This window comes from Odocoileus virginianus, chromosome 6, assembly GCF_023699985.2.
Source record: "Odocoileus virginianus isolate 20LAN1187 ecotype Illinois chromosome 6, Ovbor_1.2, whole genome shotgun sequence".
In the NCBI taxonomy this organism is placed as follows: domain Eukaryota; kingdom Metazoa; phylum Chordata; class Mammalia; order Artiodactyla; family Cervidae; genus Odocoileus; species Odocoileus virginianus.
Window position 1 is genome coordinate 55,945,299 of NC_069679.1, and position 27,800 is coordinate 55,973,098.

At 34.4% G+C, this 27,800-nt stretch overlaps 1 protein-coding gene across 13 annotated transcripts in view; it reads left to right on the forward strand.

Annotated features, from left to right (window-relative positions):
- Nucleotides 1-27,800, forward strand: part of KTN1 (kinectin 1) — a 105,098-nt gene that overhangs the window by 68,352 nt on the left and 8,946 nt on the right. For 4 of the 13 annotated variants that reach the window (XM_070469388.1, XM_070469391.1, XM_070469389.1 and 1 more), the window contains 19 exons: nucleotides 31-121; nucleotides 272-340; nucleotides 1,480-1,517; nucleotides 2,112-2,202; nucleotides 2,280-2,348; nucleotides 2,820-2,857; nucleotides 4,621-4,711; nucleotides 7,667-7,735; nucleotides 8,701-8,738; nucleotides 10,243-10,333; nucleotides 12,344-12,430; nucleotides 15,925-16,014; nucleotides 20,373-20,453; nucleotides 21,573-21,662; nucleotides 21,779-21,871; nucleotides 22,906-22,977; nucleotides 23,199-23,282; nucleotides 23,448-23,531; nucleotides 26,496-26,579. In XM_070469388.1, coding sequence (XP_070325489.1) covers nucleotides 31-121; nucleotides 272-340; nucleotides 1,480-1,517; nucleotides 2,112-2,202; nucleotides 2,280-2,348; nucleotides 2,820-2,857; nucleotides 4,621-4,711; nucleotides 7,667-7,735; nucleotides 8,701-8,738; nucleotides 10,243-10,333; nucleotides 12,344-12,430; nucleotides 15,925-16,014; nucleotides 20,373-20,453; nucleotides 21,573-21,662; nucleotides 21,779-21,871; nucleotides 22,906-22,977; nucleotides 23,199-23,282; nucleotides 23,448-23,531; nucleotides 26,496-26,579 — 1,450 coding nt within the window. The remainder of the gene's footprint in view (nucleotides 1-30; nucleotides 122-271; nucleotides 341-1,479; nucleotides 1,518-2,111; nucleotides 2,203-2,279; nucleotides 2,349-2,819; nucleotides 2,858-4,620; nucleotides 4,712-7,666; nucleotides 7,736-8,700; nucleotides 8,739-10,242; nucleotides 10,334-12,343; nucleotides 12,431-15,924; nucleotides 16,015-20,372; nucleotides 20,454-21,572; nucleotides 21,663-21,778; nucleotides 21,872-22,905; nucleotides 22,978-23,198; nucleotides 23,283-23,447; nucleotides 23,532-26,495; nucleotides 26,580-27,800) is intronic. The other 9 variants (XM_070469394.1, XM_070469393.1, XM_070469395.1 and 6 more) reach the window with 9 other exon arrangements.

Here is a 27,800-nt window from a genome sequence, read left to right on the forward strand (position 1 = left end):
CACGTTTAACACTGCATTTCCTTATCTAAGGATCCATGAAAAAGACGGAAAGATCAAGTCTGTGGAAGAGCTTTTGGAAGCTGAACTTCTCAAAGTTGCTAATAAGGAGAAAACTATTCAGGTATTCAGAGAGATAAAACCTATGTTATGTTTTTTTTGTTTATCAACTTTAGTGAATACCATTTAATTTCATGTGTTTGTCTGTACATTGCATTTTATGTCAATTTCTGTGTTTCCATTGTCCAATCTTGTCTGTTTTGTCATTGTCAAGGATTTGAAACAGGAAATAGAGGCTCTAAAAGAAGAAATAGGAAATATCCAGCTTGAAAAGGCTCAACAGGTAAAAATCCCAGAGCCATAGCATGACAGATTTATTAGTGTATATGTATTTATGAACTATTTGGTTTTTTTCTTGTTACTCGGAAAAATACTTTTAGTAATGTGTTGTAAGTATGCTGGGTTTTGTGCTTATTATTTTTGCCTGATTTGAGAAAATGTTCTTAATATTTGAATCAACATACCTTTTAATTGTTAAAGTTCTTTTTCTGGGAATTTTTCTGTAGTATTATTTATTTTAGTTTGCCAACTTAACAAAACAAAACACTTTGGTAAACTTTTTTTTTAAAATGCATGTTCCAAAATATATTTAATATATGTATTACTCAACCTTTGCCTATAGAATAAAGTACAGATTTCATAGGGGTATTTCAGAGGTAGATGTGGTTACTGGAAATAAATGTGTGGTTTTGGTGAATTTAATCTGATAAGGTTTCATTGAAAGAAATATTGAGATTGCATGGAAGAGATGATTCATACATTCATCCAACAGATTAATTTAGAAATGTTTATTCAGTTCCTCCTACTTATCAAAGTATTATTTGTTGGAGATAATGTGTTGAATGAAATAAGGTATGAGGAAATGATTAAACTCCTAGCAGAGATTGAGAATTCAGAAAGTCCCCTCCTGAGGAGCTGATACCTAAGCCGAGATCTGAAGAGATTGTGAGAAGACAGTTACTATCTGGGGAATCCCCATGGACAGGGGCCTGGTGGGCTACAGTACATGGGGTTGCAAAGAGTTGGACATGGCTGAGAGACTAAGCACACACATAAAGTACTGTTGAGTAGTTGGCCTTGAAGACTGGGAGGGAAAAGTGCTCTGACCTTGTAGGGAGGTATGTGGACAGTTAATATTCTAATTTTCACAGTTTTAGGTTTTAGAAGTATCACTTTCCTTAGACATACCATTCGTAACTGTATTCCTTGTCTCTTCTCCCCCTATCCCCCTTTTAAAAATTTCTTACTCTTACTGTCATCAGAGTCAGGAGAGGGTGAAATCAAGTCATCTCATTTTGACATGAATAATTCAACTAGGATCTTTGTGATTTGAAATGTACACATTTTAAGGTTTATCATAAAGCCTAGTAAAGTAAACTGAAAGAAAATGAGTTACTGTTTTTCTGCTTCTTTGCATTTCAGTTATCTATCACTTCTCAAGTTCAGGAACTTCAGAACTTGTAAGTATCATCTTCCTCACTTCCCTTTAATATTTCTTTTCCCTTTTCCCTCACTTCCCTTTAAAATTTCTTATATTTCAAGTTAAATATAAAATTATAATGAAAATCCTAACTCCTTTTTATTTGATTTCAAGTAATATTTTAAAGAACATCAAATTATATCTTAAAGGCCTCAAGGTCTTAAATTTTTCATTAGACATTAATCTACAGGTTTACCGATGGGAATGGGGACACAGTGGAAGTCTTTATTTTTCTGGTTTATAATCCAAACATGACCTTAAACTGATATGTTACTCTTTGCTCATTTTAATAGTCAGTGTTAAACTGGTTATATATTTCATACCCAAACTAGTTGTAATAAGCTAAATTTGCTGGTATTGACTTAAACAGTGTGTTAATGGGTGGGAATAGAGCCGCTTCTCAGTTTGGTGTCTTATATGCCTTTATACATAAATATTTATTTTTTAGTTATTTAATCAATTTGGGTTACGAGTGTGATCTGAAATATACTTCTCCCGTCTCCAGCACTTTTACTTTGTTTAGTCTTGAGTCCTGTAACATTCGCGTTGATAGTTCTTGTTAACTTCCTGTTAGATTAAGAGGAAAGGAGGAGCAGATGAATAGCATGAAGACCGCTTTAGAAGAGAAGGAGAAAGACCTCGATGACAGAGGGAGACGGCTACAGGTGAGAAGGTAAAAATGAAAGGTAACACGCTTTTTTATATTTCAATATCAGTTTTATTCAGACTTACTCTTTTTCAGGATCTTCAAGAAGAAAACGAATCTTTAAAAATTCATGTTCAGGAGTTTGCACAGCATAAGTTTCAAGAGGTATAGTATAAACAGATTGCCAGCATATTTTATAAAAAGTGAGGGATCTCTATTTTACTGTACTAGAAAATAAAGACGTTAATATATTCTCCTGAGTTTGTTTTGCCATAAAAGTCACTGTTATCATAGTTTTATTGTTGTTGATAAAATAAAATTAACTTTTATTCCTGTCATATCTGTTACTGGCTCTTTTGTCAACCTGAGTAAAAGCATTTCCTCTCCTTACTTTTTCAGATGGACTCTCATTCTCCCCTTTAAGTGTCTGTTGTTTAATTGGTATATTAATCTGTAATCCTTTAACAAGTGGATATTAAAAATTAAAGAAAATTCATTCTTTGTTCTATGAATGGCTCAATCTTAAATCTACCGCAGATAATTGTGTTTTTATTTTATTGGTGACTGTTTCTATAATATGTTGTAGAACCTGATCTTTTTGACGTTAGAATTTAAAATGTGAAATCTGTTTCTTAGGCTTGTTCTGCATCACAATTTGAAGAACTTCAGATTGTGTAAGTATACTTTTAGCCAGCATTTTAAAGAACTTTTCAATATTTTCTTGAATGTCCTTGAATATTATGATGAGTTTCTTCTAAGTCTTTAACTTTCTTGTTAAGTAGGAATTATAACCCAAGGGTAAATAAATCTCTATTTGGTGTAATAAAACAGCGACCTTTCAAGTGCTTTCAGATACCTGAAGACTATCCTTTCCAAACTCTTCAAATGCATTCTCTAAAATATTCTTTCTGTTAATGTGGACTGGTTTTAAGTTCTCTGTCTCTCTCTCTTATTGAATGAAGTATGTAATTATTGTAAAGAGAGGTTAAATTTATTTAAAATTAAAATCATTTTTATTACTTGAAAGATCAATATCTCTGAATTAACCAGAAGATAATCTTAGCCATAATCTTGATAGTGAATATGGACTCTTTCTATAAAAGTAACTTGCTCTTTGGGGAAAGTAGTATCTTTTGTCATGTCAGTCATATTGTGCCAAATAGTAAAAATATTCAATCTAATGAGCATGGGCTTCCCAGGTGGCACTAGTGGTAAAGAAACCCACCTGCCAAGGCAGGAGACAGGAAGAGATGTGGATTCGATCTCTGGGTCAGGTAGATCCCTTGGAGGAGGAAAGAGGAACCTACCCCAGTATTGCCTGGAGAATCTTATGGACAGAGGAGCCTGGCAGGCTACAGTCCATAGGGTCGCAAAGAGTTGGACATGACTGAAGTGACTTAGCATGCACCTAGCATACATGCAATGAGCATAGGAAGTATTATTCTGTTCATCCTAGAAAATTTTTATCCTGTGAAGTCTGTTCTCTTAAATTGGTCTAAGGGGTAAAAAGTATATCTGGACTTAATCTTTTTGGCCTTCTATTAATTACTTTTAAGAGATTTTTGCTTAGATATGATCTTTTCAGTCTTTGTTGTTTAAGAAGTGGCTCTTTGAAGCTGTTATCTTTAAAGAAGTAAAATATTGAAGATATTTGTTACGTCATTATCTTCATGGAGAAAAGGGGGATGTCTCTATTTGTAGCACTAGTGTTGCTCATTTGTACAACTGTTTATCTTGTGGGCTTGTGTAACTGTCAAGGTGCTTTTGTATCATTTGCAAATAGAAAGCTGAGAGACATGTTTGAGGCCTGTTGTTAGTGGTCTGGTGGTGGTGGTTTAGTTGCTAAGTCGTGTCTGACTCCTGAGACCCCTTGGACTGTAGCCTGCCAGGCTCCTCTGTCCACGGAGATTCTCAAGGCAAGAATACTGGAGTGGATTGCCATTTCCTTCTCCAGGGGATCTTCCCAACCCAGGAATCGAACCCAGATCTTCTCATTGCAGGCAGATTCTTTACCGACCGAGCTACAAGGGAAACCCTCTTAGTGGTATATAGATCATTAAAGTATGATTTTAGATTTATTTCTACCTCACATTAAAAAATTAATGCAATATTTGGGGGAGCACTTTTAGGTTTACAGAGAAAATTGAGAGAGCAGTACAGAGAATTTCTGTATACCCTCCCCTCTCATTTCTCTTATTTACATCTTATATTAGTGTGGTAATTTGTTACAATTCATGAGTGAAGTCAGTATATTGTTATTAACTGTCCATAGTATCCATTAGGGTTCAGTTTTGTGTTGTACATTCTGTAGGTTTTTGACTAATGTATGATGTATCTGTCATTATAGAATCACAAAAGAAAAAGTTTATTGTCCTAAAATTCTTCTATGCTCCTCCAATTCACCTAACTAAATATAACATCTTTGTAAAAATTCTAGGTTGAAAGAAAAGGAAAATGAAATGAAGAGATTAGAAACTATGCTAAAAGAGAGGGAGAGTGATCTTTCCAACAAATCAAAGCTGTTACAGGTAAATGTGTTTACTTAAAATTATCATGTGAGTTAATGAGTTATCATGTACTGTCTTTGCATGTTTGAAAACAATTTTAACTACTAAAGAAGAAGATAGAATACAAAATGACATTCCCTCCCATCCAGATCCTGGGTCTCATTCCTCAGATAACTACTATCACTTGTTTATATATCTTTTGAGTAAGTGCCCATGCATAAAATGTGTGTGTGTTTAAATATACTGTATTTTTAATCATACACACTTTTGTATTTTGCTCCTCTGCTCACCCAATTAATAATCTTTCTGAGATATTTCCACATAAGCACATTTTTATTTTAATGTTTAATGACGTTGTTATTTTTTTATATGATTGTATTACTCTTTATACCGCCAGTCTTAGTTTATGAATACCTAGATTATTTAGAGTTGTGTTTCCTGTTAAAACAATTCTGTGGTTAGTATCCTTAACACACACACCTTCTGTACTTACAGTACCATGCCAAGTTGCTTCAGTTGTGTCTGACTCTTTGCTACCCTTGGGATTGTAGCCCACCAGGCTCCTGTGTCCCTGGGATCTCCCAGGCAAGAACACTAGAGTGAATTGCCATTTCCTTCTCCAGGTGGTCTCCCTGACCCAGGGATTGAACCCACGTCTCTTAGGTCTCCTGCATTGGCAGGCTGGTTCTTACACAGTACTGTATCTGTATTTAAAATTCCTGCAAGTGAACTTTTGGGTGAAAGTTTAATGCAGAGGGTTTTTTCCCTTCTTGAAAGTGATAGTTAAAATAGAAAATATTATCACATCATCTTCATGTAGTTAGTATTGAAAGTCCTTATAGAGCTTTGTTTTGAAGTGATAGATTTTAGATGTCTGCATTGTCTCATGCGTGTATGTGAAAGTTGGACCAGAAAGAAGGCTGGGTGTCGAAGAAGTGATGCTTTCAAACTGTGGTGCTGGAGAAGACTCTTGAGAGTCCCTTGTACTGCAAGGAGATCCAACCAGTCAATCCTAAAGGAAATCAGTCGTGAATATTCATTGGAAGGACTGATGCTGAAGCTCCAATAGTTTGGCCACCTGATGTGAAGAGCCGAGACATTGGAAAAGACCCTGATGCTGGGAAGGATTACAGGCAGGAGGAGAAGGGGATGACAGAGGATGAGATGGTTGAATGGCGTCACTAATTCAGTGGACATGAGTTTGAACAAACTCGGAGATTGTGAAGGACAAGGAGGCCTGGCGTGCTGCAGTCCACGGGTCGCAAAGTGTCTGACACGACTGAGTGGCTAAACAACAACAACACTGTCTCACATACTTGTTTTCACATTTTCTGCTCCAAGGATTGGTTCTGACACATTCCCTTTTGTTCCCAAGTAGATTCATTTAAAATTTTGTCAGATAATACTAAATTGCCCTCCCAAGTGTTTTTACTAATTTACACTCTGTGATAGACTGAATTACAACTAAACAACTAAATTACACTCAGTTGAACAACTGAACTACAACAACTAAATTACATTCTCCAGCAGAGAGCCATTCATTTTCATCCTCATCAATACTGATGAAGATGAAAGATTTGATATTCTGTTTGGAAGACGGTTAGATTATTTTAATTTGCATTTGCTAGTGAGGGAAGTAGGGCTCCCCAGGTGGGCTCATTGGTAAAGAATCCTCCTGCCAGTGCAGGAGATGTAGGTTCAGTCCCTGGAGAAGGAAATGGCTACCCGCTCCAGTACTCTTGCCTGGGAAATCCCATGGACAGAGAGCCTGGTAGGCTACAGTCCATAGGGTTGCAAAAGAGTTGGACTGGACATAGATGCTACCAGTGACTTAGTGACTAAACTAGAGTGAGAGAAGTTAAGCACTCCTCATTTGTATATGAGTATTTGTAAATGAGTTTCCTAATTTCTTCCTCTTGGTTGACTTTTTTTTTAACTAATTTAGTAAGATCCTTTTTATATAATAAGAGAAATTAGCCTTCTGTCGTATGTGTGGCAATTTAAGTTTTTCTTTTGACTTCCTTTGTCCCCCCCCTACCTTAGAAGTTTAAAACTTTTATGTACTCAGATATAAGTAATTTTCTGAGTTTGAAGTTTTGCAATTTATCTCTCCTATGATCATAAGAATGTTTTCACATGTTCTCTTCTAATACTGTTTATAATGTATTTATTTTTGCTTAGATGTTTTATTCACATGTAATTTAAGTTATGAGATTAGCATTTTAACCTTAAAAAAAGAAAAGACAAGCTACATTTTTAAGTAATCTGTTATTACTTTACTGCAGTGGTTCTCCCCCCTCCCTGCTTCACCCTTGCCCCAGTATTTGGAGACATTTTTGGTTGTCACAGCTGGTAGAGTGGTGCTATTGCATCTAGTGGATGGAGACTATGGATACTGCTGAACATCCTACAGTATGTAGGACAGCCCCCCCACAAAGACATATCCAGTCCAAAATTTCAGTAGAACTTGCCCTACTGATTTGAGGTATCACCCTGTAGTAAATTCCTACAGGTGTTTGGATTTGTTTCTGGATTTCTTCCATTGAGACATACTCACTCCCCAGATAGTACAGAATAATTTAATTATTCCAATTTTATGCATGTGTGTGTGCTAAGTTGCCTCAGTAGCATCTTTGTGACCCTATGGACTGTAGCCCACCAGGCTCCTCTGTCCATGGGATTCTCCAGGCAAGAATACTAGAGTGGTTTGCCATGTCCTTGGGCCTCCAAGGGATCTTCCCCACCCAGGGATCAAACCTGCTTCTCATATGCCTCCTGCATTGGCCGACAGGCTCTTTACCACTCTTGCCACCTGGGAAGCCCTATTCTAATTTTATAAAGTGTTTTAATATAGGGCTTATTATACCGTTTGAAAATCTTTATTGTTTTAGAATTTCTCTGGCTTGTATGATATGTTTTAAAGTTTATATTGAAAATAAAAATTTCTGTATTCATGTTTAATTTTTGTTTAAATAGGAAGTACAAGATGAAAACAAATTGTTTAAGTCCCAAATTGAGGAGCTTAAGCAACAAAACTACCAACAGGTAGGTTCTGTTAGATGCTTTGACTTTTATTTATGTGGTAAAAATTTTATGACTCATGACTTTTGCCTTTTCATTGTTTTGTTTATTTATAACTGTTTATCAAATTTCCTAAAATATAAAGCAGTTTGTTATGTCATAGCCAAGATATAATCTATAGTTTATAAAGTATCCACAGTATTACTATGTATATATATTCCAGCTCTGTTTTGTATCCGTGTGTCTATGTTTTCAGATCCTTTAGAATGCTTTCCTTAGCAAGTCAGATAAAATCCTTTAGAGGTCAGTTTAAAACTGTGTGTATGCCTTACTTCTTCCCCTTTTCTCAGAACATCTACAGTTGGAGAGAAACTAAGAAATGTGTAATATATAAGTAATAATTTACCACTATTCAAAATACTTTTTCAAAGTATAATTCAGCTTGGTAAAAATATGATGATTGTTACCAAAATAGTCTTTAAATTAATTTATCTTATGTATGTATATGGATAAACTGGAAACTATTTTGAAGGACAAAAGAATTAGTGTCCTTGTCAACAAAAAGTTTATAGTAGTTTAGTTTGGGAGATTATAGTCATCAAGCATAAATACTGTATATGAAGAGCTATATACATAATATGCAAGTTACTTAACCTTTCCTTCATTAATGGTTTTTGGAAACTTAACATAGTCAAATGTGAATTGTGCATTATGAAAATTTAAATTAACTCAGTGCTTTGCACCTGATAGGAAACTGATATATATTTAAATGAAAAGTTTAAGACAATAGTGACAATGAAGGTTTGATTTAAGACTCAATACATTTTATAAATGTGTACATGTTTTTATTAAAATTACTTTTTGATGGCATATCAATTATGCTATAGTTTACCTTTGGTGTTGCCCTAATTTATGTCTGAGAAGAGTTTTAATTATTTGCAGTCTTCTGGAAAGCTTTGTTTTAAAGTAATGTTGAACTCTTTTAATAGGCATCTTCTTTTCCCCCTCATGAAGAACTGTTAAAAGTGTAAGTAATAATCTTTATTCACAATTTGAAAAGTGGTATATTTTTATTACTAAATACTTCTCAGATAAGCAATTTAATGTAATCGCAAATGCTCCCCTACTTTTTACAGTTCTATTTGGATTTCTTGGATAGTAGATCAAAGAGCTTAGCTATGCCTTTGGCTGAGCTAATGTACCTTTTATGGTATTAAATATTTGGGTTTCTTTGAACATTTTGTTGAGAGTGATACTGGTTTTTCAGGCATTCAGAAAATATCTAATCACATATAGCTATACTTTGAAGCCTTTACTAATTTACCTTAAATTATCTCACTTATTCTACTGATATCATTATGGAATTGAACCATGCAAATTTTGGTTTAGCTTCTGCATTAAAAAAGCAAATCTTGTAATCTTTATGGTTGCTCTCTTTTAAGAAGTTTTTTTTTTTTTTTTTTTTAAAAAACTGAAGCATTTTTATTGTGGGTCTGTATTTTTCTCTAAGAGGCTGTATTTAAGGTCATTTCAGATAAGTTGGTATGCTTCAACATGTTAAATGTCAGCCACATTAAGTATATTCAGTGAAATATCTATATGTTCTTCCATCTTGACTAGTTTACGAAGTTGGTGGTTTACAAAGTTGCTAGTTTAGAATTATTTACTGTTAAATTGGGTCTTAAGTTTGACTATGTAAAAGCAAGGGTCAGCAAACAAACTTCTTTTTAATAAACGGCCTGATAGTGAATATTTTAGGCTTTGTGGGCCACATAGTTTCATACTCTTTTTCCCCCTTTATTTCCCACAATTCTTTAGAAACATAAAATCAGCTGTTGGCTTGAGGTTCATACAAAACCAGACTGTGGGTCTTGCCTAGAACTTGTTTGCGAACCCTTTATATAGAGCCTTATTCTTAGGGAAGAGGTATTTGTAATTTAATTTTCTACCCTAGCTACTTCTCAGCTATAACAGAATCAAAGTATAAATCTTTACCATTTCTTTCTGCATTTCTGGGAAGTAACTAAGTCATTTGACAGAACCAAAATAACATGAATCCTAAGACTTGTTAGGAAAGTGAAATGAGAACACCTACCTTACGTTAATGTCATACTTTTATTGTGGGTTAGCCACTGAAAATCATAATGATTTCATTACCTTCTGAAAAAAAAATTTAAGGGAGTGCACCTACATCACTTTTTACTCTTGTGAAAATAGCTACTTCACTGCCCTAGTTAAAAATAGAAGTAACTACAAATATAGCAGTTCATGTATTCATGAACTGTTTCTTAGGGGATGATTTCTTTTTAGCATAAATGTCAACATATTATACTGTAAAGTTTTATTTATTTCTGAAAATAATTCATTCTGAAAATAGATTTTCTGTGGTAACTATAGTTAAGCTTAAAGAGTTTGCCTAGGTTACTGTGTTTTTCAAAGCATCACCTACTTGCTGTTTTTATTTTGTAGTAACTAATATTATGTTCACTGTTTCCTAAAATACTGTTATATAAGTCCATTTTCTGGTTTAGAATTTCAGAAAGAGAGAAGAAAATAACTGATCTCGAGAATGAGTTAGATTCTTTGAAGGATGCTGTTGAACACCAGAGGAAGAAAAATAATGTAAGCAAGTCTTTATCAGAATAAAGCTTATTATTATTTCACTGAAATCCATGGATTAGAATTCTTTTAATCTACTTTTACTTTAAATTTCTTAATCTTTGTAGGAAAGTACTGTTTTGTGTGTAGGTTTTTTGAGAAGATTATTGGGGAAATCACTTTATTAGAGAGTAGATTTTTTTTTTTAATGAATAAGTGAAAAGTCCATTTTGTACACATCTGAATATTTAAATATTTGAGTTAGAATTATTATAGCTTCAGCTTAAAAAGAAACCTATAGTTTACTTTCTGTTGAACCTTTACTGGAAAATTATTCTTTCAGCTCATTATCTTAAAGGCTTTTCTTTTTTTTGACTGGGCTAGCCTTTTTGTAAACTACAAAAGTAATGCCAGAATTCAAACTTAGTATTTTCAATAATTATATGTCTTTTGAAGTCTCTGGCACTTCCCTTTTTAAACTGAGAGGCGTTTTCAAATTTTGGTGATTAAGCATGTTAGAGGCCTCATAATCTGAATACATTTAGGTTAGAATGGATGGGATAGTGCCCTGAGAAATATTGACAAATAGTAAATTTAGATAAGTTTCTTAAAGTCTCTCTGATCAGAAGACGACACCTTTAAGTAGAATACAAGCATTCTTGCTAGATGAAAAATTTTTGCACACAAAAGTTTCATTGTTAAGACTTGAGCAAAGTTAGAAATGTTATTGAAATCTAAGCTGGTATTTTCTAATGAAATTTGATTTTTCAAAGTTTGCATTAATTTGTTAATTTAACAAGTTGACATGTTTCTGCTCCCCTTGGTTTGTCAAAATTAGGTACGTGAATTGCCCTTTGTGTGTTTGTAACGTTACTAATAGCATTGCTTGGCCAGAAAACCAGAGATGAATTTGCCAGTATTACTGTTAACAGCTGTGTTTTATGATTGGAATTGTAAGATAAGGATGGCATAGTAATGCCAGTTCAATGCAGCAGCAGCAGCAGTGCTGGAGGCATTGCAGAGTGTGGAAAGAGCCGGGACACTGGAGGCCAGCAGATTGTGACGTCAGTCCGTTCTGGTTCTGCCTCCTCATTTGCTTTGTACACGTGGTCATGTTTATTAACTTACCTGAGCTGTGGTTTTGCCATCTGTAGAATGGGAATACGTACCTCTTCGGGTTGTTATGAGGATTAATGAAAATTTATGTGAAGTGCCAGGTACAGTGTTGGATACACAAGTAAGCATTCAATACATAGTGGTTATTGGCTTTTTATTTTGTTTTTGTTTTTAATCTTTTTAGATTTCTAAATTGAAGAAAGACTGAAATATAGCGGATTGTCCTTATTAATATTTGCTAATGAAATGCTGTTAAAATAGATCTTTCAGAGCTCAGCTTCTTTCTCTTAGAAAAGAATGGGTTTTATAGCTTTCTAGCCTCCCTGTTTGCCTTGATCAAGTAGCTTGTGCAATTCCTGTCAGGTGGTTTTTTGGTATGCACGTTTGACCATGCCAAGAAGGATAGAGAAATACACTAAATTCCTATGTCATTCCCGGGTAGACTTGAAATGTGTTAAATCAATAAAACATATTTAGAGGAAAAATTGTTATGCTTCAGTGGAAAGTCCCATGAATGATATTGGGTCCTGTTTAAAAATCATATTTAAAGCTTTTTATAATACTTGTATATTTGTTCTGTCCTTAATCCTTTGATATTCGATGTACCTGAAATTATATTTGTAATCTTGGTTTCTGTGCTTACTTTTGAATGCTTTCTTCTTTGTCTTGTGTGCATAGTAATTACTTTAAAGCTGGCCTATTTGGTGTGTATACTAAAACATGGGAAGTGGGCTTCTTTATTTTCTCATTCAAACTTCTAAACATTGCTTTTTATTTTTTTGCTAATATACATATTTTCCCATTGAAATAATTTTGCAGTAACCAGCATTTAAATGCAGTGCAAAATACTGATGAAGCAAAAAGCAAAAATATTTCAATAATGGATAAACTGAAATCATTTTTTCTAAAAATGATTAGGACCTTCGGGAGAAAAACTGGGAAGCAATGGAAGCATTGGCATCAACTGAAAAATTGCTGCAGGACAAAGTGAACAAGACTTCCAAGGTTGTAATGCTAACTCCTAGAAACAATCCACTGAACAGAGAAAATCTGCAGCTTGTCTTAAAATCCGACTAAAGCATTTAATTTTACTGCAATTTAAATATAAAATCTCCTTATCATCCATATTTATCACCTCTGTCATCTCTGCTTTTTTCATCTACTCCTAGAAGCTTTAATTTTGGGCATGCTGTTTTGTTGTGATTACCTGATTTTTTGAGCTTTGGTGATTACTGCTTTAAGCTTAAAAGTCTCAGGAGACCTGTGCTACCCATGTAAGCTCTTGTCAGACAGAGTGTACCTCTTGGGTTGGTTAAGAGAACTTGGTGCAAGCTCTGAGCCAAAAAAAAGTCTAGTCTCATTAATAAACACACATCCAGTGGACTCTCCTAGATTCTCTGAGGCATACCACGATGACTGAAACAAGGTGGAAAACGATGAAAGTCTTCAGAAGTACAAGGAAGGCATCGATTTTGGGTGTGTTATTGGGCATGGTCCCTTAGAAGAGATGAAATTAAACTAGGTTTTTAAGCGACTGGACGGTAACGATGCATGTATGTTTAGTATACAGTATTAGTATAAGGGATAATTCTTTTAACTGGAGTATATAAAGTACTCCTGAAATGTATATCCCCCCTCTGTCTTACAGATAATTAAGAATTCTCCCTGAGTTCAAGTTGTTCCATGGATTTAAAGATTTGTAATCAATTAGAATTGAGAAGTTGAATTTAAAGATTGAGAGAAATAAATGGGGCAGTTTCAAGAATTTTGAAAGTTCCTACCAAGAATAAACTTGGAACAGAGTTGTTGAATTTTTGTTATGGGTTAAAGTTCATTATGTTATTCAGTTCAGCATTCTAGAAGTATCAGTATTTTGTGTGCTAAGGTAATATGTTGAATTTTAAATGTAAGTCTTTATGACATTTGAAGGACTTTTTTTTAAAAAAAGAGTAGAATTGTAATAAAAATTTTAACCAAATATATGTTTGTAGTTATATTTCCTTTAGTGTGATGGATTTGTGTTTAGTTACATACTTACTCATCAGACCCTAATTTTCACTAAAACCTTGATTTGAGACAGCTAGCAAATATTGGGACCAGAGAAATCTAGGCCAGAGAATAGAAAAATCTAGGCCAGCTTGGACATTATTGTTTCATTGTCAGTGGCTGCAGTCAGCTCTGTCATCAGTAGGGGCTCTGTGTAGTTTCTGAATGTTTCTATAACTTTGGTTTTCACTGTTTAGAGCTCCCTTTTAAGGTTTTATTTTGCTAATGAGGCTGGTTATCTACTAAGTGCTAAACTCTTAATATCATGCTATTCCTACAAGAAGTTATATACCACTAGGCATTCTTGCATGTTATGATTCCAAAAGAAAACTAGAATTTGTTTCACCATGTATTTGGTGATGAATAGAAGAATTTATCTATGTTTCAGACCTCATCACCAAATGCATGATGGCCTCTTGCATGGCTAATGATCTATACAGCATAGACTTTATACTCTTTCTCTGTTTTAATGTGTGTGTTTAGACAGTCCTGAGATAGCATAGGTATAAAGTGATACTGGTTAACCTATAGACTACAAGTTGTACTATAAGGAGTAAATATGTTCTTGAGGAGCCACTGTAAATGACAGGTTCACATGAAAGACATTTCACACATATTACACTTAGATAAAAATAGTAAGGAAATTGTAATAGTAAGGAAATAATGATAATGATGCAATTTTCAGTTATATCTTTTCCAGATTTTAAGGTGGAATGGAAATTGCTATTCACAACCAAACTACTATGTCAAATGAAAACTTTTTACCTAACTTGTTGGTTTACCTTTGTTCTTGTTAGTTACAAATTAGACATCTATTTCCTTTAGTTAGATTATTCTTCCCTTGGGGAATTTTCAAAAAGTTTTGTCTCACAGTCTCTCTTCCTAACTGATTTTCTTTAGAGGTTGCTCTACTGCTTCTATGCTTCGTTGCTCAGTCATGTCTGACTCTTTGTGACTCCATGGACTGTAGCCCGCCACTCCTCTGTCCATGGGATTTTTCAGGCAAGAATACTGGAGTGGGTTGCCATTTCCTTCTCCAGAGCATCTTCCAGACCTAGGGATCAAACCCCTGTCTCCTGTGTTTCTTGCACTGCAGATGGATTCTTTATCTGCTGAGGTATCAGGGAAGCCCACCACTTCTGTGGTCAGATGATAAAAATGAGCTCTTGATTATTTCTGAATTAGCTGTTAATCATTTTCCTTAAATGAATGTACCTGATTTTATGCAGTTAGATGGGTATATTTCTGAAAAATAGTGGACTTTATTGAGTTATTGAAAATATTCCATTAAAACTCATTGAATTGTTGAAAATACTCTATTAAATATTCCATTTTTAAAATCCTGCCACTAGTCTGAGTAAAGTAACAGCATTTTGTATGTACAGAATATGATTAATCTCTAGCTTCTTATTGCATAACTTTAGATTTTTTATACCATTTTATACCATTCTTAAAATGAAGTGTGTGCATCTTAAATCTGTAATGGATTTGAAAGGTCAGTTTAAATAATGGGGGAAAGGTAGGCTTGAGATCTTGCTAGCCTGCTTGCCTTCTTGTCACCTGTTGAACTTCACCAGTGTTTTGAGATGATTTTCTTGACTTTGTTTAGATGTGTATTTTTATAGATGTCTTTTTTTAATCTTGTAGAGATAATTTGAATAATAGATATTTATTTTTTGTGTGATCAAATCATTATCCTAATTTTGACAAACTGTGGCTTTGAATTAATCATTGATACGCATTAGACTTGGATTTGAAATCACCAAATCTGGACATGCATTTGTAATACTTATCTTTAAATTTACAGCTGACAGAGTCCATGCATTTGTGTCAAAATTAGTTTTCTTGATGTATGGCATTGGTGAAGTAGTATACCATCAATTTTCCCTCTTTCTCTTTACTCCTTTTTTCATACGTACACTTGTCAAATTTTGGTGGTTCTTTTTTCCCCCTTTGTTTAGCATAAATAGCTTCATATGACCTTGAAACTGGAAGTATCAAAAGTTGCCATTTTAATCCGATGGTATTATCATCCATCAGTGATGTATTTTTTGGAAAGAGACTTGCCAGCCTCAGTTATGTCACCCAGATGCATATTTTTTGCATGTAGCTTGTTTTAGCTGTAGGAAGTGTTTTTTGTTTTGGTTTCATTTTTGAATTGTTCCTGGAGGGGTATCACTTGATGGCAAGGAAAATGTTCATATTGTCAGATATTGCCTTAGCTTGATTAATGTAAGACATTATTTGTTACTTAGGATGCCTTTGAGATTTTGCAGATTTTTTTTCTTATGTAAGCATTTTGATATTTCAGAATGGGAAATTTGAACATTTGTCATTAAGAAGAATTTTAAAAATACCATTGCCTTTTCTTCTTTAAGCTTAAAAGACTGTAGCTTTTTTATTTTTCAATTCTGTAATCTTCTGAGTTTGATTTGGTGCTTCCTCTGCTTTAGGAAAGACAACAACACGTGGAAGCTGTTGAGTTAGAAGCTAAAGAAGTTCTCAAAAAATTATTTCCAAAGGTGTCTGTCCCTTCTAATTTGGTAAGATTAATTTATTATTTTTTAAAGCATAGCATCTTTATCATTATTTAAGGAAGTTGTGAATAAGTAGCATTTGCACTCTGCATTTGGTTTTAAAGGTGTGCTTATCAGTCTTTCTCATTTTTAACCTAGGGTGTCTTGAGTAGTTAAAATCAGGTAACTTGGTTCAAAATCATTTATGTTGTTTCATTTGCTACTTTATTGTAATCTATAAAATTTATATGTAAGACATTATTTAGGTTATAAATACCATAAATGAGAAAGAAATATTTCTTCATAAGTCAGTAGTGGTTGAAAGTGAAAGTGTTAGTCACTCAGTTGTGTCCTACTCTTTGCAACCCCATGGAGTGCAGCCCACCAGGCTCCTCTGTCCATGGAATTCTCCAGACAAGGGTATTGGAGTGGGTAGACATTTCTGTCTCCAGGGGATCTTCCTGACTCAGGGATCAAACCCTGGTCTCCTGCATTGCAGGCAGATTCTTTACTGTCTGAACCACCAGGGAAGACCCAATAGTGGTTAATAAATCAGTAATATTCTTAATGACTTTATTAAAAATAGAACTTAATTTTAGGAGCACTTTATTTTAAAAAGTATTTAATACTAAGAACCAGACTCTCTTTATTTCAAAACTTAAGATTTTGGTCATCTGTTAACTTTTTAAGCAAAAGTCTTGAAGATGATTTGAAATAACTTGTTTTATTTGAGATTGTATGTGTTTTAAATGGGAGAGAAAAGTTTGCTTGATTCAGAGAATATAATAAATATTTGAGGGCAGAGAAAGAAAACCTGTAAGTGTGCATGTAGTTTTCTAAAATGATACTATAGGTCTTTTTTCCTTTTAATGGAAAATTATACATACAGTCAGAAGTAGAGAGAATAGCATGATGAACCTGATGTACCTAGTATCTCACCTTAACAATTACCTATACGACATGCATTGATACTGACAGTCTTGTTTTACTGCTAACCCTGTACTTCCTAAGTTATTTTGAAGGAAGTCAAACATCAGAGCATTTCATCAGTAAATATTTCTAAATAATAAAGATTCTTTAAAAAAGTACTATTATTCTATTTTTAAAAAATTTCTTATACATCTAGTCAATACTTGAATTTCTTCAGTTGTGATACAGTGTATTTTAATGAAGTAATAACAACTTATTGTAGTTTGTTTTAGTTAGGATTCAAATACAGTCAACATGTGATTGATTTAAGATGTCTTTTAGATACTTTTTATTCCACGAGTTCCCTTTTGTCAGCATACCTTCTCGCCCCCCCCCCCCCCCCTTTTTTTTTAATGTAGTGGTTTCAAGTTCATTTTCCCAGTCTGGATTTAGCTGACTGCATCCCTGTAATGTCAGTATGTTCCTCTGTCCTTTGTGTATCTCGTGAATTGGTAATCAGTGGAGGCTTGATTAGATTCAGACTCAGCACTTCAGGGGTAGGACAGGGTGGAGGCAAGACTATTTCATGAACAGTGCTGTGCATTTCCATTAGAAGGGCCATAAGGCTCAGTGATAAAGTATCTACCTGCCAGTGCAGGAGATGTGGGTTCGATCCCTAGGTTGGGAAGATCCCCTGGAGAAGGAAGTGGCAACCCACTCCAGTATTCTTGTCTGGAAAATTCCATTGACAGAGGAGTCTATTGACCATGAGGTCGAAAAAGGCTGAACATGGACATTATTTAGCAACTAATCAGCAACAATGTTTGCCTGTGCTTCTTTGGCCCATTGGAGCTTATTTAATCTGGCTGCCAAATCTTTTTGACAGGGCACTGCTAATCTTTGGTAGCTTCTTTGCTTAGTGATGTGATAAGATGTTCCTGAATTTATCATATACATTTCCTGCCCCAAATTTTGAATTAGGATATTTCTCCAAGGAGAGGGCTTTGGGTGCCAGGTGTGATGTAAGTAAACTTAATGACCTGTTCTCCATGCAGTCTGAGTTTAGCTGCTTGCTCTCTTAGGTTATATCTATGTATATTCTATGTCTAACTTGCAGAAGAAGCAAAAATGCTTCTGTTTTCATTGTAACTGTTGAGGATATATTCAGGTTTGATCACTTAATAGATAATTGGTTGAATTGATGAAATACCTTGCTCTGGCAATATGGATAAATTGTCAGTTCTAGTGCTGTTTTTACAATAAACATAGGGGGAGTTGTTCTTCCTATAGTTCATATTTTTTTACTTTGTAGCCATAAGTCATTTTTATTTCTGTATTCCTATTTTATATTTCATTAATGGAATAATGAAATTGGGAGATTTGTTTGATAGTATTTTATGAGCCAGAAGAGTTCATGATTTGTATTTCTTTTCTTTAAAGATTGTATAAGATCACCAGAATTAAAAATTCTTTTTAATGTAAAAAATTATTTCTTAACAGCTATATTACCCACCTACAACCACCAAACCTTTTTTACACTATAAATATTTATAAATCACTGTAAGATTTGGATGATTATATTTGGCTTCTATTCATCCACTTGATAAAAGTTGAATACTTCTGCATGTAGTCTATATTTAAGAATATATTAAGTTTTCTGTGTGCTACTTAGAGTCTAGTATTTGAGTTTTTAGAGATATGATGGTTAATAGACTACCTTAAGATAAAGCAATAATGATTAAATTTAATATTAAATTAATATAGTCAGTAGATATAAAAGGGGTTTTATACATGAAGTAATTTTTATAAACTGTTTTCTATTGCTTTTTTGCAAGAAAATCAGCAGAGATGAGATCTAAACTATATGACTGAGATTGAAGGGAAGTTTATATACTTTAAGCATCTAAACAATTTCTCAGCTGAATTTAATTTATATAGAATCCTAGTATTTGAAGCTAAGTGGGATTTTAATAGTACGTTTTCATCATCAATCAGATTTATGATTGTGCTCAGTTGTGTCTGACTCTTTGTGACCTCATAGACTGTAGCCCATCAGGCTCCTCTGTCTATGGAGTTTTTCAGACAAGAATACTGGAGTGGTTTGCCAGTTCCTCCTCCAGCCCTGGGTTTGAACCCACATCTCTTGCATTACAGGAGGATTCCTTACCACTGAGCCACAGGGGAATGTAATTTTTTTTTAAATGGAGAGGCTTTTGTGACTAATATGTACTATGGGATATTGCACTACAGGGTGATCTCAACATCCAGTTTTCTTTGTTTTTTATTTGATGAAGTATAGAGAATCCTGATTCAGCCACATAAGTAAAGCTTTTAATTAGAGCAATTAATAGAAATTTCATGTGTGTGTGGTTTTTTTAAGTCTTGAATTAAACTAAACCAAAGGCCTATCAGTGGGCTTCCCTCATAGCTCAGTTGGTAAAGAATCCGCCTGCAATGCCGGAGACCCCAGTTTGATTCCTGGGTTGGGGAAGATTCGCTGGAGAAGGGATAGGCTACCCACTCCAGTATTCTGGCTTCCCTTGTGGCTCAGCTGGTAAAGAATCTGCCTGCAATATGGGAGACCTGGGTTCGATCCCTGGATTGGGAAGATCCCCTGGAGAAGGGAAAGGCTACCCACTCCAGTATTCTGGCCTGGAGAATTCCATGGACTGTATAGCCCTTGGGGTGGGTGGTGAAGAGTCAGACACGACTGAGTGACTTTCACTTTCAAAGACCTAAAAGACCTAAGAGGAAATTTGCTTTGAAGTATCTACCTAACACTCTTTATCAGAGTTTAAAATTGAGACAAGAAGCATCAAAAATCTAGAATAATTTATTTTTAAATTTGGAATAATGACTAAAGCTATAAGCATGCCTTGTGTTTGCCTCAGCTAACCTTACAGTACAAATAGAATTCTTGTTGATTTTAAACACATACATGTTTGTGAATTCTTATTTCTCATTATGATTTTTAAAATGTTTCATAATATTTATTTTCAAGTATTTTCATAATGCCTTGAACACCTTCATAGAACCTGAAATCTTCAGACTAGTGTATCTCTGTGGAACTATCTCCTAAAAAAAATAAAGTTTGAAAAATTGCTTAATCTAGGCTTTCTCTATCTTAAAGATTGAATCTATTAGTCCCAGCACTGGTTAGTGGTAGAGGCTAGTTTGAGCCCAAATCTTACCTTTATGGCCTGAATTTATTCGCAAATATCCTTGGACAGGGTAAATAAATTTAGATTTGATTTTGATGATAATATAGTACACAGGCATATTTTTACTGTTTATTTTCAAGGCCAGGTCATGTACAACTTACTTAACAATTATAATATTATTTGAGATTTCCACAGGGATGGTGTTTGTCTATGTAGGTTTCTTTTTATAATCTTTCAATTTGGTTATTTACCTTTTTTTTACTTACTTCATTTAGGTATTTAAAAAAATTAGTTATTTGACTTTTTTCTCCACAGAGTTATAGTGAATGGTTGCATGGATTTGAAAAGAAGGCAAAAGAATGTTTGGCTGGAGCTTCAGGGTCAGAGGAGGTTAAGGTTAGTTCAAGAAGTAAAGTATGTATATTTTAAACAAATGTAGAAAAAAAGAATAAATCAGAATTTGTCTTTAAGTTTGGGAAAGATAATAACTACATTAGGAGTAGAGTAGTGATCTTTTCAGAAAGCACAAGAAGGTGATTTAATTTTGTGTACATTTTGGTGCAGATGCTGTTGTCTTCCTCATGTTTGATATGTGTACAAAGCTGGTGTTTGTCAGTTCTTCAGCTCTGTTATCTTAGTCATTTATAAAGCTGGATATTTATCTCTGATTCTCTTTTTGGTTTGGGTTCAGGAAGTAAAGACCAGTTAATAGGTAGAACCTGACTGGTTTATTAACATATTGTCAAATACACTATTCGGGAGTGTTCAGAGCCTAGATGTACTTTTATGCTTGACTGCTAAAATTTGGGAGATTCACTTTTTTTGTATCGCAAGTGGCATGAATATATAACCCTCTTTCTTATGGCATTGTAACTTTATTTCATATGAGGATCTGCTTGACTTTAGTGTCTCATTAAGTAGTGACAAGCCTATTTATATAAAATTGTATGATTATATTTTGTATTAAACATACTCGAGAAGTTTTATCTTTTGGCCACTCCTCCTGGCTTCTCTGGTGGCTCAGAAAAGTAAAGAATCTGCCTGCAATGCAGGAGATGTGGGTTCAATCCCTAGGTTGGGAAGATCCACTGGAGAAAGGAGTGGGAACCCACTCCAGTATTCTTGCCTGGAGAATCCCATGGACAGAGGAGCCTGGCAGGCTACAGTCCATAGGGTTGCAAAGAGTCGGACACAACTGAGTAACTAAACTTTTTCTTTCCTGGCACGTGAGATCTTAGTTTCCTGACCAGGGTTTAAACCTGTGTCCCCTGCATTGGAAGCATGGTCTTAACCACTGGACTGCCAGTGAAGTCCCAGACTGGGAGTTTTATTAGGAAAATCAAATGACTTAACAGTGTCATTGAATTTCACTGCTACTTGAGAAGGTTGAAATATAATGATTAACGATAAAACAGAAGCCATTTATCTTAATATATCAATAAGTACAGAAGCAAATTTTAAGCACAAAACTTTCTGGTAAAACTAGAGAATTTTTATTTATATCATTCTTTGCAGGATTTGGAGCACAAGTTGAAAGAAGCTGATGAAATGCACACATTGTTACAACTAGAGTGTGAAAAATACAAATCCGTCCTTGCAGAAACAGTAAGAAATGATTTTTAATCTACATTTAAAAATAATTATTAATTTATTAGTGACTTAAGTAGTTTATCTTGGTATTAGAACATGAATTTTTCAGAACAACTATACTGTGTTCATAGGAAGGAATTTTACAGAAGCTACAGAGAAGTGTGGAGCAAGAAGAGAATAAATGGAAAGTTAAGGTTGATGAATCGCAGAAGACTATTAAGCAGGTATTTTAGAAAGCTTAAGAGTTGTGTGAACTATTGAAAACAAAATCCAAACAGACTGGCAGTTCTCAATGTGGGGGTTCTTAATCAGCAGCATCAGTATCACATGGGAACTTGTTAGAAATGCTTTTAGGCCCCACCCATAGCTTACTGAGGGTGAAACTCTGTGGGGCCAACTCAGAGTTTTAAAGAGCACCCCCTGCAATGATACAGTGTTTTAAAAACACTGTTTTAAAGAGTTCTAAAACACTGTTTTAAAGAGGCCTCCCCTCCCCAATGATACAGAATGTAAAGTGGTGTTAAAGAACCACAATGGGATAACATAAGGCAAATAATTTGGTATTCACCGTTTTAAAACACTGATTTGTGACTTATGATACAGTATTCAAGAAAAAGTAGGTCCTTCTGTTCATGGGACCTGAATGTTGTTAATGTAGTCTTAGTTTTTCTTCTATAGTTTTCCCTCCATATCCATCAGGGAAGTGGTTTCAGAATCTTCAAAGATGCCCAAATCTGGTGTCTTGAATGCTCATATAAAATGGAGAGTGGTAAAGAGTGCTGTCTCTTGCTCACTTGTTTTCCTGGGCCAACTTGTGCAGAATCTAGGGTTGTTGATGGTATTCTGTAATAATGCATTTGGGGATTGATGAAGCTGATTTTCAGTTAATTTTTAAAAAATTAAGCACTTTAGCTGGACCTCATATAATGTCATGCAAATGAGGTAGGTTTTGACCACAGTTTAAATCAAGTTATATGTGACACTCTCATTTTTAAGGGCTTTTAAAATTCAGTTATGGCTTTAAATGAAATACATTAAAAAAAAACACAAAAACTTCTGGGGACACAGTTTTTGAGGGAGTAGCCTACTGTTTTCTCCCTTTGCCCGGCAAAGAAATAAAGCCACTCTTTCTCCTCCAAAACAAACAAACAAACAAAAAACCCCTCTGAAGTATCTAATTGATTAAAATTCTACAAGATAGAAAAGCCTTTGTATCATTGGTGGTTTGACTTGGTCATATAATTATTTCACATTTCAGATGCAGTTGTCATTCACATCTTTGGAGCAAGAGCTAGATCGGTTAAGAAGAGAAAATAAAGATGTTGAAAATGTATGTTATCTCATTGTTTGATTTGTAACCTATGGCCTCATTTTTAGCATTAAGGTTCTCTTACAGGCTGTGTTTTAAGATTTCATTTATCTAATGATGTGGTTGTTGTACCTTTATTGATATGGTAATAGTTTTGTATTCAGTAAGTGTTGTAACTTCTCATTGTAGGGGAGCATCTTAAATATGTTTCTTAACTTTTTCCTTCTTTGTTGCATTGCTAGCTGAGAAGAGAACGAGAGCATTTGGAAATGGAACTAGAGAAGGCAGAAATGGAACGATCTACCTATGTTACAGAAGTCAGAGAGGTACTTATAATAGAATTTTTTCAACCTTGCTTCTCAGGTGAAGTTAAATTTAAAACAGAATGATAAAATATTTCAGTGTAAGTTATTTGTGGCAGAACTTCCAAGTAGCATACAAACATGGGATATCATAAGGAGATCAATCTTAAACTCTAAACTTCATTGCAGCTGAAAGATCTGTTGACTGAATTGCAGAAAAAACTTGATGATTCATATTCTGAAGCAGTAAGGCAGAATGAAGAGCTAAATTTGGTAAGAAGCTTGTTCTCCACTGTGTATCAAGTAGGCTCTGAAAACACTTGTGTTGACATGTGGAGAAGCCATCCAAACCTTTCTCCTTGCTAACACCCTTAGCTTGGCATTTTTAAAGTTTAAGATAATCTTCATCTTCTGATGATTCAAGATGGTCTGTCTTTTCTTGATTCCTAAGATGATCCTTCTTTTCTTAGCTCCTAACAATGGCATGTTTGGCTTGCAACTCTTTTTCAAAAAATTTTCTGTGTTTTATAAAACCAAATTTCTTCAACAGCATTATTTTCAGTGAATAAAGAAATTAAACAAACAAGGTAAAGACTGGCTGTGTTAACTGGGCCTCTTATTTTCTAACATGGAAGGAGATTATTGAAGGTGGAAGATACATACTCTTCTTTCAAGGGCAGTAATCCAATCTAGCTTCTTATTTTAACTGGCATTTCTATATGTTATATATAATGTAAAGCTTATGGAATTCTTTACCATCATCATATAATTCAGAGCATAATAATTTTAAAACTACAGTCTCAGAGTTAGCTAAATGTTGTATAAAGACATAGAGTACAAGGTATTCCCATTCTTAAATTTTCTGGAAATTTACACTGATTGACAGGCTTACTTGTTACATAAACATGACTCTCTTATTGCACTTGATCTTAGCCAAAAGGCCGAGAAGCGATAAACATGGCTATCTTATTGTATGTTTCAAACAATAGTCATTATGTCTGTCTGTGACTTTAAAAAATTAAGAATGTTACTAGATTTTTTTAAAAAGTACCTGAATGAACTCTAGTACAATCACAATAAGCTGATTGTCTCCTTACTATAAGTTGGTGCTGCCAAGTTTGGAATTTTCTTTTTAGTATTGCTGTATACCAAAGAAAATTTCTTAACTCATTCATGTTAAGCAGTGTTACAGCAGTGATCCATGGGAATCAATTTTCAGAGTAGGGCTGTCTATGAAATGTACACATCAAGTCCCCACCATGACCCCCTGTCTATACACATACCCCTTTCTAGTTTTAAAATAAAATTTACCTTCATTTTACCTGAATTAAATCATTCCCACTGCAATGTAAGATTAATTTTAGGTACATTTGCTATATATTACACAGATTGGTACTGTGGTATGCTATAGCTTTAAGGGATTTGCTTACCCTATAATGTGGTTTTAAAAAATCCATTTCTAACTACAGTTGTTGGAGATTTTACGTTTAACTTTGATGCTTGGTGGCTGACCCCAATATTAGCTTCAAACCCAAGGATTATGTTGAGTCTCCATTTAGCCTGATGCTCTCTTTGTATATTTTGAGCCTTCTGTCAAAAGGTCATTTTGAATGGTATTTAAATTTTTTTTTGCCTTGAGTTTGCAGTCTTCATTTTAATCTTCCTGTTTGTTTTTTGCTCAGGGTAACTGTTCCACATTTTAAGATATATTAAAGTAATTTTGCTTTTGCTTATACATTGTATGTTCCTGGGCCAAAGGAATAACCTCTCTGATGAATGAAATCAGAGTTAAATAAAGGAGCAGAAACTGAAGCATTTGGAATAGAGTTTACAAAATCAAATTTGCAAATGGCATGTTGTGTGTGCACTGATTCTTTCTACATGTTTGAAATGCCACTGTCTTATATTTTCCCCTTTGGGGTTTCCAGAACTGTTTGGAATGCTTTGCTTATGGGTAAGAGGCATAATCAATTAATTTGATGAGTTTAATTAAAAAAAGTTATTTTTTGTCAGTGAGTTCATTTCCTTCATTCATAATTATTCAGGATAGTTAACGAGAGAAGAGGCAATATGTATTGACGCTGGAGTTTAATACAGCTTTATAACTGTTTCAACAAGTTGGTTGAGATGTATATGTTAAGATGTTTCTTGTTGGTATAGTTAAAGTCAGTGTGGTCTTGCACTCATCTCTCTAGTGACATCTTAAAGGATGAACAACATTTAAATTTTTGAAGATTTCATTTTACTGAATTTTTGAAGATTTCATTTTCTCTTCAGTGTTTTTAAAAATATTACACAATTCTTAACTATATAGGTTAAGAAAACCTTCAAACATTTAAAATTAGTAGACTTTATTACTTGCCTTTTAATTTGGAATAAATGTGAATGAATATGCTTTATGAATAGCTAATAGTAATACTTAAAATAGCTGTGACAAACCTAGACAGTGTATTAAAAAGCAAAGATATCACTTTTCCAACAAAGGTCTGGATAGTCAAAGCTATGGTTTTTCCAGTAGTCTTGTATGGATATGAGAGATGGACTCTAAAGAAAGCTGAGCGCCAAAGAATTGATGCCTTTGAATTGTGGTGTTGGAGAAGACTCTTGAGAGTCCCTTGGACTGCAAGGAGATCCAACCAGTCAATCCTAAAGGAAATCAGTCCTGAATATTCATTGGAAGGACTGATGTTGAAGATGAAACTCCAATACTTTGGCTACTTGATGTGAAGAGCCGACTTACTGGAAAAGACCCTGATGCTGGGAAAGATGGAGGGCAGAAGGAGGAGGGGCCGACAGAGAATGAAATGGTTGGATGGCATCACTCACTCAATGGACATGAGTTTGAGCAAGCTCTGGGAGATAGTGAAGGATAGGAGAGCCTGGTGTGCTGCAGTCCATGGGGTCCCAAAGACTTGGACACGACTTAAGTGACTGAACAACAACAGTACTTAAAATAGTAATACTCTGCTGGAATTTTATGGTTTTGTTTTTATATTTGCAGTTTTCTAAACTCTAGTTTGTTTCTGTAGCTTTTCTTAAGGTTAGGTTTACAGATTGGAATCTCCACTGCTTACAGCTTTTCTCTATACATCTGGTGCAGCATATTAGCTAATCCACTGTACATAATAACTGTTAGTGATCCCATTCTTTCTCATTCATTCTTCAATCATAGGGGTCTCAGCATAATCAAAGAAGGATGTGAATTAAGTTAATTGTGGTGTTCCTTTATTTTTACAGTTAAAGAAACAGTTAAATGAAACACACGCAAAACTTAGAACTGAACAAAGTGAAAGACAGAAGGTAGCTGGTGACTTGCATAAGGTAAGACACTGCTTGTCCTGAAGATGCCATATCATTATAATATATTGTACTTTGAGTCTTAAGCTGACATACTGCTAACTCTGGACTTATTCTTTTGCATCATCCCATTAATTTGTTCTTAAATTTAAGCTGTTTGCTACATAGTTAGATATTTGGAACTAGACTTTTTGGCTTGTTTTTCCATTTTTCTTAATTTGCTTCTTCTGTTCATCATATTTATATAATTAATTGCTTTGTAAAGTACAGATTATATTTTGAATTCAGTTGATATTACTCTTAAAAAATTTGGTTACATCTGTACATTTTTTATTGGGATTTGCTTATATGGTCATTTACAAAGTATGTTTCTTTGGATCTTCATGCCTCCTGGGTGGTTCAAATGGTTAAGAGTCCGCCTGCAATGCGGGAGACCTGGGTTTGAATCCTGGGTCGGGAAGATCCCCTGGAGAAGGGAAAGGCTACCCACTCCAGTATTCTGGCCTGGAGAATTCCATGGACAGAGGAGCCTAGCTGTCGATAGTCCATGGGGTCGCAAAGAGTCGGACACGACTGAGCAACTTTCACCTCACCTCATCTCACCTCATGTATCTAAAAGAAGTGTAGACCTCTGCTCTTTCAGAGATTTATGCCTTTATTTCTTTGTAGAAGTATGTTTCTCTTAATCTCACATAGATGGGTGATTTAGGATTATGTTTTTTATTCTTTGTGTTAGTTTGACAAGTTATTTGTAATTCTGTTGATATTTTTAATAGTGTAATTTGTATATGCCTTTATCAGGGCTTCTTTCGAGCTATGATTGTGTTTATAGGAGGTATAGTCAGCAAAACAAATATGTCACTTTCTGAAAGATTGCAGGAAATATTTCTCTTGGTTCTGTATGATTATAGCTTATAATTATGCAAAAGTCTAAGACTCTAGAGTTGGTTCAGATTTCTTTGATGTTGTGGCCAGTAGAGAAAATGTGAACTTAAAAAGTTTTGGAGCTCTGACTTAAATATAAATAATACATTGCCAAGACTGAGCAATCTAATTTCCTTTGATACTTGATTTTAGTGTTTGACACTGGACAAACTAATAAAAAATGCAATTTTAGCCTAACAATTTATTTTCTCAGAAGGTGCTTTAAAGATGTTAAACAGGTGCTCAAAGATATGGATATGCCATGTTGTTTGGCATAAAATGACAACAATAGTTGATAGTGAACTGCCCCATACCTATGTA